This window comes from Trachurus trachurus (assembly GCF_905171665.1).
Source record: "Trachurus trachurus genome assembly, chromosome: 23".
In the NCBI taxonomy this organism is placed as follows: domain Eukaryota; kingdom Metazoa; phylum Chordata; class Actinopteri; order Carangiformes; family Carangidae; genus Trachurus; species Trachurus trachurus.
The window spans coordinates 4,787,033-4,799,335 of NC_139912.1; the positions used below are offsets into that span (position 1 = coordinate 4,787,033).

General features: G+C 44.3%; 1 protein-coding gene across 1 annotated transcript in view; it reads left to right on the forward strand.

The window, feature by feature from the left end:
* fgd6 (FYVE, RhoGEF and PH domain containing 6) overlaps window positions 1-12,303 on the forward strand; it is a gene marked incomplete at its 5' end in the record, with an annotated part of 51,475 nt that overhangs the window by 9,448 nt on the left and 29,724 nt on the right. Inside the window, one exon of the mRNA XM_083999361.1 lies at window positions 11,290-11,437. Within this exon, the coding sequence (XP_083855487.1) occupies window positions 11,290-11,437 (148 nt within the window). The remainder of the gene's footprint in view (window positions 1-11,289; window positions 11,438-12,303) is intronic.

Here is a 12,303-nt window from a genome sequence, read left to right on the forward strand (position 1 = left end):
GTTACGCTTGACTCTGGTCCACTTTTGCCTTTCCTGGAGCTGTGGCAAGTACTCCTTCGTCCACCTTTTCCAGAACAGGTCCGACATGTATTGCACCTGTTTCCATCTGCGGACAGCATACAAATCCTCCTTCTGAAAAAGACCAGGCGGCAATGATGGCTGAGTTTTGAGGAGCAAAAGATGGTTAGGAGTTAGAGCTTCTAAGTCCTCCGGATCTGTGGAAGACTTTGTTATTGGTCTGCTATTAAGAATAGCTTCCACTTCACAGAGTACTGTCTGAAGACCTTCCTCATCGAGATTTTGCACTCTTAAAGTGGAGTTGAGAACCTTCCTTATAGAGCGAATTAATCTCTCCCAAACACCTCCATGGTGAGAACCAGTTGGAGGATTAAAGGTCCACTTGATGCCTCTTTGCAGAAGTTCCTCATGGATCTGAGAATGATTCCATTTTTCCATAGACCTTCTCAGTTCTCGATCACCGCCGACAAAGTTGGTACCATTGTCAGAGCAAAGTTCTTTGACTTGTCCTCGTCTCGATATGAATCGACGCAAGGCATTGATGAAGGAGTCAGTATCCAATGACGCTGCCACTTCAATATGCACAGCTCGTAAGGCTAAACATGTGAATATGACACCGTACCTTTTCACTTGACTTCTCCCACGTCTTACATCAAATGGTCCAAAACAATCTACTCCCACTGAAGTAAATGGTGGATCATCTGGAGAAACTCTGTTGCGTGGCAAATCTGCCATCTGCTGGCTGCCTGCAGCTCCTTGTACCCGTCGACACACAACACATTTTGCCAAGATCTTCCTTATAGCCACACTAGCGCCTGTAATCCAGTACTTCTGACGTAGATTTGACATCATGTGTGCTCTACCACTGTGGCCGACTTCCATATGCACATGTCTTAGAATAATGTCGGATATATGTAGGTCCTTAGCCAGAATGACCGGATGTTTCGACTCCTCCGGCATCGCCGCCCTACTAAGGCGTCCCCCAACTCTTAAGACACCGTCGTCCAACACAGGATTGAGTTTGAATATTTGGCTTGTCCTTTTCACACCCTGTCCCCTTTGCAGGCTCGAAAACTCCTCTGGGAATCTCCTCCTTTGACAACATCTGATTATCTCCAGCTCAGCTTGCCTTAACTCCTCCACAGAGAGAGAAACTTGGAATGAACTCTTAACAATTTGCCGCTCTTTTCTCAGAACGCTCTTCCCTTTTTTCTCATCTGCACTTGAGTGAACCAATGATGCTTTGACCTCCTTTTTTCTCTTACAAAGATTTAAGAGTAGGTTCTTAAACCTTAAAATCCAGCCCATCACTCTTTTCAGATGACTCCACGATGAAGTATTATTGATCACCTGAATCACCGAGTCATTTTCCTCCTTGGCACAAATGGTGTGAACCAAGATGCTTGTTTTGACCTCAGGATCATCTTGTTCTGGGAACTCTCTCCCGACATCTGGATTTACAGGCCATTGATCCTCTGACAGCACCAGAAACTGTGGACCAGATATCCATTTTACATCCTTAAGGAATGATTCTACTCCAAGTCCCCTGGAAGCAAGATCTGCTGGGTTGCTCAAAGTGTTCACATATCTCCACTGTGTGGCATCAGATGTTTTGAGGATTTCTGTGACCCTATTAGCCACGAATGTTCGAAATCTGGAGGTTTCATTCCTAATATACTTCAGCACAGAGGTGCTATCAGTCCAAAAAACAGAGTTGAGAAGTGGCATCTGCAATTCTTTCCTCAACAATCTGTCCATGCGTGCTGCCACCACAGCTGCTGTTAGCTCCAGTCTAGGGATGGTAACCAGCTTTAAAGGAGCCACCCTGGCCTTTCCCATCACAAAAGCGCTGCACAGGTCTGCCTTGGCGTTTCGCAACAGCAAGTAGGTGACTGTCCCGTACCCGACCTCGCTTGCATCAGAAAAATGGTGCAACTGAGCAGAGGTCACAGTACCAAAATCTGCCGGCTTGAAACATCTTTTGACTTCAAAATCCTCCAGTAGGTGGAGCTCCTCCATCCATTTTTTCCACTCCATAGCCACAGGTTCAGGTATCCTGTCGTCCCACCCAAGACCTGTTCTGCACAACTCCTGCAAAACTAGCTTGGCCTTCAACACCACCGGTACCAGCACTCCAAGCGGGTCATAGATTGAACTGACCATGGACAGGATTCCTCTGCGTGTCAAAGGTTGATCTTGAAGTGTTATTCTGAACCTGAATACATCAGATTGAACACACCATTGCACGCCCAGTGCTCTCTCAACAGGGAGTGTGTCATAGTCAAGATCCAACTCTTTCACTTCCTTGGCTCTCTCCTCTTCAGGTATTGCAGCCAGCACATTTCGACTGTTGCTTACCCATTTCTTTAGCTGAAAACCCCCTCTGGCACAAATGGCTCGGAGATCATGATAGAGAGTGATGGCCTTAGACTCTGATGCCACTGAAGCAAGACAGTCATCCACATAAAAGCTGTTCATAATGATGTCCACTGCTTGCTGACTGAATGAGTCTCTGTTGTCCTCCGCACACCTTCTTAGAGCAAAGTTTGCGCAGCTCGGAGATGAAGTTGCTCCAAAAAGATGTACAAGCATCCTATACTCCTCAATGTTTTGAGCGAAGTCCCCATCGGGCCACCAGAGAAACCTTAGCAGGTTAGCATCCTCAGCTGGCACACGCACCTGATGAAACATGGCTTCGATGTCCGCCATCAAAACAACAGGCTCTTTCCTGAACCTGGCTATGACTCCAACAAGAGAGCTGGTGAAGTCAGGTCCTTGCAGCAGTTGAGAATTCAGTGATGTACCTTGAAATGACGCAGCACAGTCAAACACAATCCTAATCTTCTTCTTCTTCGGATGATAAACACCGTGGTGTGGAATATACCACACGTTGCCAGAGTTACACGTCAGATCCTTTGTGGGCACCTTCTCAGCATAACCGGAGGAAATGATATCATGCATGAAGGCTGTATAATCTGCATGAAACAAGTTGTTTCTCTGGAACCTCCTTTTCAGACTGAGGGCACGTTGTTCTACAAGCTTGCGGTTATCAGGCATGCTGACCTCCCTTCTCTTTAGAGGTAAGGAAATGCTATAATGACCACCCACCAGCTTGATGCTGTTCCCGACCATTTCCATGAACTGATGATCTTCCTTTGACGAACCCAGCTGTTCCTCTTGACTGCACTCTGGAAAATCCATTTGAAATTGCTGTTTCCACAACTGATCCAATCTCACGACTGAAACACGGTTTACGGTGAGTTGTTGTTGTTCACAGTCAAGTCCGCCATCACAAAGTGGTCCGTTCACGGTCCATCCCAGCATTGTTTGAATAGCATATGGTCCTCCGTCTTGACTTGGAATTAGTTTCATTGGTTCCAGGGCCTTAGGCACATTCAAGCCAATCAGAAGATCCACATCAGAATCAATCTCAGGTAAGCGCACCTCTTCCAAGTATGACCATCTGTATAAATCTTGCTGCTGTGGGATGTTACTTCTGCTCACAGGCATTTTCTTTTGGACAAAAACATCTGGCAGTTCACAGTAGAGGTCACCATCCAGGCCGGCTATTTGCAAATCTGATACAATGCTACTGCTCACGACCTTTTCTTGGCTCATAGTACGCAGCAAAATCCTAGTTCCTCTTCCAAAAATGTCCAGCTTTTTCATCAGATTTGTTGTACAGAATGACGCTGAACTCCCTTGGTCCAAAAAGGCATAAGTCTCCACAATTTTCTGCCCCTTTTTAGACTTGACCTTGACTGGAACGATGGATAGCTTGCAATCCTGCTCACCGGCCCCAGTTAGACCACTGCTGTGAGCCGTCACTGCAGCGCTACTCACGACTGTGTCAGTAGCTGTATGACTCTTCTCTGTGGCTTTGTCTTTTGAGTAGATATGAAGCATGCTTGGATGCCTGGATCCACATACCCTACATGACAGTCTCCTCCTGCAGTCTTTACTCATGTGCCCTATGCACAAACAACTGAAACAAACTCCATGTTCTTTGAGGAAAGCAATCTTATCGTCATGTGCTCTCTTTTCCAATAGAGGGCACAATTCCAATATATGTCCACCTTTACAATACAGACACATCCTCTTGTCCTTTGAATCTTCCTTTCCTCCGTGGGCCTTCTCATCCAGAGGAGCAGCACTAGTTGCAAAACTGCTTCCTCTATTTCGCACACCATAGCTCTCCTTACCTTCAGCTCTGTTTTGAGCTGGATTAGGGGCATCTTGTATATTACCAAATATGGGATCAGCTGCAATTTTTACCTGACGTTCAATGAAGTACACAATGTCTGAGAAGGTAGCTCGACGATGAAATCTTTCCTTAATATCACAAGCGACTGTCCTCCATCCGTCCCTCAGCTTGTATGGCAACTTTTTTAATATTGTTTTCATGTTAGCGGCCATATTAAACTCAGACAAGCATTGAATTTTGTCCATGGCATTGCAGCATCCTCTTAAAAAGAGAGCATATGCATGAAGCGCCTTGACGTCCTCTGATTTAATAACTGGCCACAAGAGGGCTTTGTCCAAATAAGCTGAAGCAATCCTTTGCTCGTCTCCAAAATGCTCTTCCAACAAAGCTTTTGCCTTATCATAGCCTCTGTTTGCAGCCATTTGTTGACAGCTTCTTACCAGCTCTCTTGGTTGACCCCTGGTGTACTGTTCCAAGAAATGCAGGCGATCTATCTCGTCACCAGTCTTGTCCTCAATATTGCGCTCAAAAGCTCTCATAAAAGCATGATATAACAGAGGGTCTCCATCAAATACTTGCATCTCTCTATTGGGCAAGGATGAGAGGTTCTGTTGATGTACCAGCATGGCAGTTATTTCATTTTGCTTTGCCATTATAGATACAATATTGTTGTTGTCTCCAGTGACAGATGTGGGAACACGTGTACCTCCAAACTGAGATGTTATAGCAACAGGTTGTTTATGTTGAGCCATATCCAGCTTTATTGGTCTTTGACGTGCTTGGGTAACATTTTTTCCTTCCTTTGGCCTAGCACCTGCCAAGTGGGACTCAGGAACACCTATAGCTGGAATATGATTCTCCAGTCGTCCTTGGGCGCGAGGCACAAATGAATCAGCATCAACATTCAGAGCGGCGTGGGTCAGTCTCTCCTTTGCATTAAAATAAGATTCCATACCATTGGATTTATTGGATTGGCTACTTCGCACGTCACTTCTTGAGGCTCTCAGGACATTCACCTTAGCCATTGATGCTGCTATCTCCACTTCAAGCTCAAATTGTTCTTTCCTTTTTCTTATTTCCTCTTCCTGTTGCTCCAGATCATGTTTGCCTTTGAGTAATCTTTGTCGCACAAGAAGAGCAGCCATATCAGCTTCTGCTTTAACACGAGCAGAAGTGGTAGAGGTGCTTGAAATCCTAGATTTTGAACTGAGCCTTCTGCTGCTAATATTTGAGATGCTATCCTCAGGCTTAATTTCATCATCATTTGCTGTTCCAGGTAAAACATCCTGCTCCTGTTTGGAGAAAATGTGAGTGAGATGTGGTTCATCTGTGTTGTTAGGCTGTTCCTCCTCATGGTGCTTGAAGTGTTTGTTTATTGACACCAGCCTGTCATTTTCAGAGAGCCATGTCTTTACGTCCTCAATAAACCCTTGATTGTAGTTATTGATGCTTGTGAACCATACATTTTGTTTCTGTTGCTCCTCTTCGGATATTAAAAATATCAGTGACCCATGCAGGGTAATTGCATCCTCCACCAATTGCATCAAAATGTCCAACTGAGCTTGCACCTGTGTAACATTATCATCATTTTTCATTAGGTCTTTCAGAGCAAGAATGACACCTTTTATTTTATTCACTCTTGATTGGCGATTTTTCTGAAGCATCTCAACTTTACATGCCAGTCCTTTTTCCGTGAGTGAGACTGTCCTTCTGACGATTTCAGTTTCAACTTCATCTCCAGCCTTTGATCCGCTCATATTGATAACCAGCGATGCGCACACAATGCAACTTCAAAGAGCATTTGCCACAATCCACGTCAATGTCAATCATCCGCACATCCGACTTCGACAATTTGCATCACAATACAAGCGATCCACTCATTTCCAAACGTCAAGTCCAACTTGAACAACGGCAACAAATGCTACAATCAGCAAGCACTGCATCAACAATACCCGGCGGTAACCGTATTCAAAACTGTGTCGAAGCAAAAAAAAACCACAAACTCACAGTATGAACGAACAGCGTTACACATACCGGTCGCTAGTGCTGCGATCTGTCCATTCATCAGCCAAGCTTCATGCTGAGTCCGTATCCGTAGCGGTTGAGTGATCCATTGTTTGCGTCCACGAATCAAAACGAAGCGTAAAAGTTTGTACCGGGACTCCGTGGTCAGGTTTTCTGTTGACAATATGGCAGCGGCCATCCACTGTATTGATTAGCCGCTGAGAGGCTGAGACAGGGGGATCTGTCCGACACGCATCCAAAGAAATGCATCACTCCATAGCTGCTTGATGTTGCTTTATTCGCGCACATACACACATACAGGAGATGTTGACTTACTTCGTGATGTTCAGAGATGTAAACTGGACTTTGAATTGCGGTCAACAGAAAATGACGCCACCCTACTCACCCCCTCTCCGCAAGCACACACTAACCACACACAGGTGCAGGTGACATTAATTACCGCTACTCGGGCTCCCCAGTGATGCACGCAGACACACCTCCACGCAGACACACCCCCACACAGACACACACCTCCACATACATGCTCGCTCCCACAAGGTGATAAATCAATTCTGGGAAAATTAAGACCCTTAATAAAAAGTATTAAAAAGTCTTTTCACGACTTTATAAAGTCTTACATTTTGAAGGTATTTTTTTCTGAATTAACTGTCCAAGAGTTTGAGTCCTAAAAACATGAGCCGTGTTTCCACTGCAGGAGTTCCTGGTAAAGGGAGGGGGTAGGAACTTCTACAGGAACCGTCCTCTCACTCGGCCCTCTCGGTGGCCGTGTTTCCACTGCAGAGTCGGACCCCGCGGTGACGTCATGAGTTTCGATCGCCGCTTAATCGCTGTGCGACAGTTTCGACTGTGACGTCACCCAGGCAGGTCACAAGCACATGCACAAAAATCATAACAACAACGAAGAAGGATGGAAGGAGCTGAGGCGGTAGGCGCGTTTCTGGTTTGTGTTTGTGCGCATGGCGGTTGATTGTAATCCTGCTTGAGTTTTTTTTTTTTTTTTTACTTTTCACGGCATTGTTTTGCGGCGTGATGGATCCCCAGTGTGTCGAGGTGCGCTGATATTTTCATTTCGCCGCGATGACTCAAACCCTCTCTGAATCTCCTCGGTGCTGTAGACTGCAATCAATGTCTGCACCTCACCGTCGGTCCATTTGTGTACATCTTCCTGCTGTTTTCTTGTTGTTTACAGCGGTGTCTGCTAGGCTAATGCTCCCCTTCTGCTCCCCCTTTTAAAAATGTCGGTTGTTTTGGTGCTTTCTGGTAGCGTCAGAGCCTAGCTGCTCTAGCTTTAGCCAATCAGTGCCGGGTTAACCTCGAGCCCCACCCAGGAGCTTTTCAGGGCCGAACGGAGTACCTACCCTGGAGTAGGTACTCCGTTGGCCCCCGTAAAAGTTCCTGTAAATGGCCCTGTGGGGGAGGTTCCTGCAGTGGAAACACGCACCAACGGGGCTGGCCCCGTAATATTACCCCAAAGTTCCTGCAGTGGAAACATGGCTATTGTGAAAGTGTGTGAATTTATTAATTTTATTAAAAAACAAAGATGAACCAGTACATAAAAAAGAAAAGAAGATTGTTGATGGCGTCAGATGGCGACTCAAACATGCACGGAGAAGTTTATTTACTTCAAGCAAGCCGACATGTTTGTAAAACTCGATCTAATTCAAAGTCTCCCGGAGTCTCGCGCGAGACCCAGTTGCCGTGCTCGGTGTGTTCGGGTGCAGTGGGAAAGCTCCAGTTTGTGTCATAAACACAGTAATATCAACTCTTGACTTGCTTCAAGTAAAAAAAACTTCTCTGCGCATTTTTGAGTCGCCACCTGACGCTGTCTGTGGAAAAAAATGTACACTTGAAGCAAGTCAAGAGTTGATATTCCTGTGTTTATGACACAAACGGGAGCTCCGACTGCACCTGAACACACCGAGCGGCAACTTGGGGCTCGCGCGAGACTCTATGAGACTTTGAATTAGATCTAGTTTTACAAACATGTCGGCTTGCTTGAAGTAAATAAACTTCTCTGTGCATGTTTGAGTCGCCATCTGACGCTGTCTGTGGAAAAAATTGCAGCTTTGAGGGATGTAAACAGCCTAAACAGCGGAACTTGCATCCGCTCCCATTCATCGCTGCTTTGGCGATGCGGGGACAGACACAACCACCGCAAAACAGGAGCAATTAAAGCAGAAGTAAGCGATATTTTTGTGTTAATATAAGTCTTAAATAGTTATATCTTCCGACAGCAATCACTTACATAGAGTGTTTGGACCGAAACACAGGTCTGTTAGTCACTCTGCTCTGCTCTGAGCCGAGGAGAAAACATTTATCGTATCCTACAGTTTTTATCCAATGAGGAGAGAGAACGGCATGCAGGGCTGTGTGTGCAGCCAAGGGATGCGCGTGAATGTGGTGACGTAGGGACGAGGACTGTTATGGTGCGTTCAAGGCAGCCTGTAATTTGTGTTTTTCCGACCTGTGAAGTCATACCAGTTCGATCTGGTACGAGTTCACGGGTCGGAAGTTACGAGTGGCCGTTATAGTGACTTTCACCGGTAAAACAGGTCGGAAAAACACGAGTGGGTTGCCTGGAACGCTACAAAGTCGTAAGTCGTGACTTGAAGCCGTAACTTACAGTTTCAAAAGCCTGCCTGGAACGCAGCATTAGCCAAAACGACCGGATCGCTTACTTCTGCTTTAAACTGAAAATCTTCAGATTCCTTCTTTTAGACCTACAATGTTAGGAAAATACACCCCCTGAGTTGAATTTGCCTGGAATTGTCCTTTAAAAAGGTATTAAAATTAACTTCAATAGCCTGAAGAACATCCACAAAACATCTGAAGTGCAGGGAAAGAAATGCAGAGAGGAGAAGAACAAGAAGGAGAAGACAGATTCAAGTTCCTGTTCTGCAGAGTCTCAGTTATTATCAGGCTGCAGGATCAGACTCAGCGTAAATAAAACGCTTCAGGAGGAAAGACCGTGAGCTGGAGATCAAAACATTAGTGTCACACAGACAGACAGACTCATGTTGCTGCTTGTAGCGACCCGGCAGAAAGACATCAAGCGCTCGTGGGCAGAAGCAGAGCCAGCGTGCCGCCGCCATGAAGCCGCCACGACGCCGTCACACCAACGCCAACAACAGTGTTTAGAAATACAGGTTTTAATCGGTCGACCTTAAACACAACAAGAATCAAAACACAGCGGCCGATAAGACTGAAGCTTCATTTCACAATACGACTTGTTTTTTATTGCCTGAGAAATAACATAACAAACTGTGAGGACGATCAAAGCGACGAGTCGACTGCTGATGAATTATCTGTTGACGGATCGTTTCGGCTCTTAATTCGTCACACATGAAGAGGGGAAAAAATGTCATTTGGAAAAATGCGAATTATGCGGCGTCGTTCAAAAACCTCAGCACGAAACAAGTCAGCTTCAGAAAAGTCAGAAATAATAAAAGTAGAAACAGCAAACAGGGCTTTAAGTCATTATAATTTATTAATCTATGTCTATGAAGTGTCAAAAGCAGAAACACAGCAACTTCCCAGAGTAAAAAGTGTTTGCAAATGTCTTAATATGTCTGAGATATAATAAAAATATTAATAATAAATAGTTTATATGACAAATTGTGCACAAAAAAGATATGAAACAGTCAATAATTCACTAAAATCATTAAATAAATGTCAAAATAAACGAGAAATCTTTATTATAGGTTGTTTGAACCCTTTGATTTATGTATTTTATTTTATTTTTTCTGGAGTAGTTTCATTTTTGTGGGACACACACAGTTTGTTTTATCTCGGTCTCCATTGTTCTTTGCTGGTGGCAGCTCGCTCCTCTAGTAAACTCTAGTCCGCCTCCACTGTTGACTTTTTTCTTTTTTTCTTTTTTTTCCTCCCCTTTTGTGTCTTGTTTTAATCATAGTGTTGGTTTTTGTTTCTGTGGACACAGCGGTTCGTGTCAGCAGTCCTCCTGTCCTGTCCCAACTTTTATCTCACAGAGAAATAGGGATTTTTTTTTAACAAACGTTGGACTTTACTCCTCCTGCTGCTGCTGTAATCAGTATTTCCCTTTAACAAAAGACGTATGAATGAGTTTTGGTGGCGTACTGAGTCATCAACCCCCCGACGTGTTGCATTGCACAAAGCTTTACATGACACATGCTTTAAAGGGATAGTTCACCCAAAATTGAAATGTTTTTAAACTCATTATCTCCTCCCCCTCATGTGGACTAAGGGCTGGGAGAAGTTTCAGAGTCCTCTGTGTCTTCTCTGAGTTACAGGGGGTCTCGGCGTAGCAGTGCATGTCAATATAACGGTTGCAAATGGATACCAACTGTCTTCGTAACAAAAAGACACACCAAAAAACATCCAAATACCTCCATGCTGCTCGTATGTAATGTCCGTCTTGTATTGAAGCCCCGAAATGCGAAATTGTCCCAAAAAACATTAAATAAGTCTATATTTCAAGCTTGTTTTGTAGCGGAAACTTCTCGAAGCTCCTCTTCCCGGTTCGTCAAATTTGGACGAACTGGGAAGAGAAGCTTCCGCTACAAACAAGCTAAAAAAATAGACTTATTTAATTTTTTCTGGGACAAATTCGCATTTCGGGGCTTCAATACAATACAAGACGGACATTACATACGAGCAGCATGGAGGTATTTGGATGTTTTTTAGTGTGTCTTTTTGTTACAAAGACAGTTGCTATCCATTTGCAACCATTATATGGACATGCACTGCTACGCCGAGACCCCCTGTAACTCAGAGAAGCCACGGAGGACTCTGAAACTTCTCCAGGCCTTAGTAGTCGACATGAGGGTGAGTAGATATAATGAGTGAAATTTCAATTTTGGGTGAACTATCCCTTTAATCTTTATTTATCCAGGGAGTGTTTTTTTTTTTGTCTGAGCATTGCAAACACTCATACATACAGTACTCCTCTCAGTCTTAACGCTGAGCTGCTTTCACAACATCCAAAATATTCCTCCTTAGGACACAATAAAGGAGCTAAAGTCGGGTGAATGAATGTGCGGTCTCTGTGTTTCCTCGAGCAGCGGCTGGCTGAGGCAGGACGTCCACTCCGAGGAGGAGGACGAGGACGAGGACGAGGAGGAAGAAGACGAGGATATCCACAGCTCGGACGAAGAGGAGGACAACAGCTCCACGTCCAGCAAGGAGCACCTGGACGAGGCCGACAGACAGGTAATAAACTCATCGAGTCATATTGAAACTGAAGTGTTTCCCAGTAGAAGCTGCTACTGAAGCCAATAAAACCTTTATTACATTTCACTCTAACCAGGCTTCTAGTTTCTAGTCCACAACATCTGGTCAAACATCTTGGTCTTTTTACTTTTGTATAGTGCTGTGCAGCAGCTGCATCTTTGAATAAATGATCGAGAGAAAATTAAAGGGATACTTCACCCAAAAATCGATCCGGTTGTTTAAAGGGACAACGAGGAGTTTCTATTTGGTTATAAAAAAGTCTCACGTTAATGTGGATGAATCTACGTTACCCACACTTGTTAATGGGCCCATTTTCGATAAATATATCGTTTTGTCTCTATCGTTATTATTAGTGGTGGCGGAAATGCTGGGCGAGCCGACCAGCGTTTCTTTACTTTCGGTTTCGTGGCGAGTCATGAGAATAACGCAGCCGAATCGCCGTTTATGGCCGGAACTACGACGGTATGTGATCGTCTTCGAACCTCTGAGTTTAATCCTTGATGAATGAAAACATGAGTCTGTCTTGCGCCGGTCAAAGAAATGTACGGTGCGCGGAGGCTCATAAATGTAGTGTGAAAACGCTTTGCTTTTCCAAAACTCCTCATTGTCCCTTTAAGATTAATCAATAATTGTTGGCTGCAGGACTAATAATACGATTATTTTGTTTGGTAAATTAGAGAGTTTTCATTCATTTTATTATACAATAATCTGCTGAATATGTTCAAGTAAATGTTCTTAATTTTTAATTGGAGCTGATATTTAAAGGGATACTTCACCCAAAATCGATCCGGTTCTTTAAGATTAATCAATAATTGTTGGCTGCAGGACTAATACGATTGTTTAGT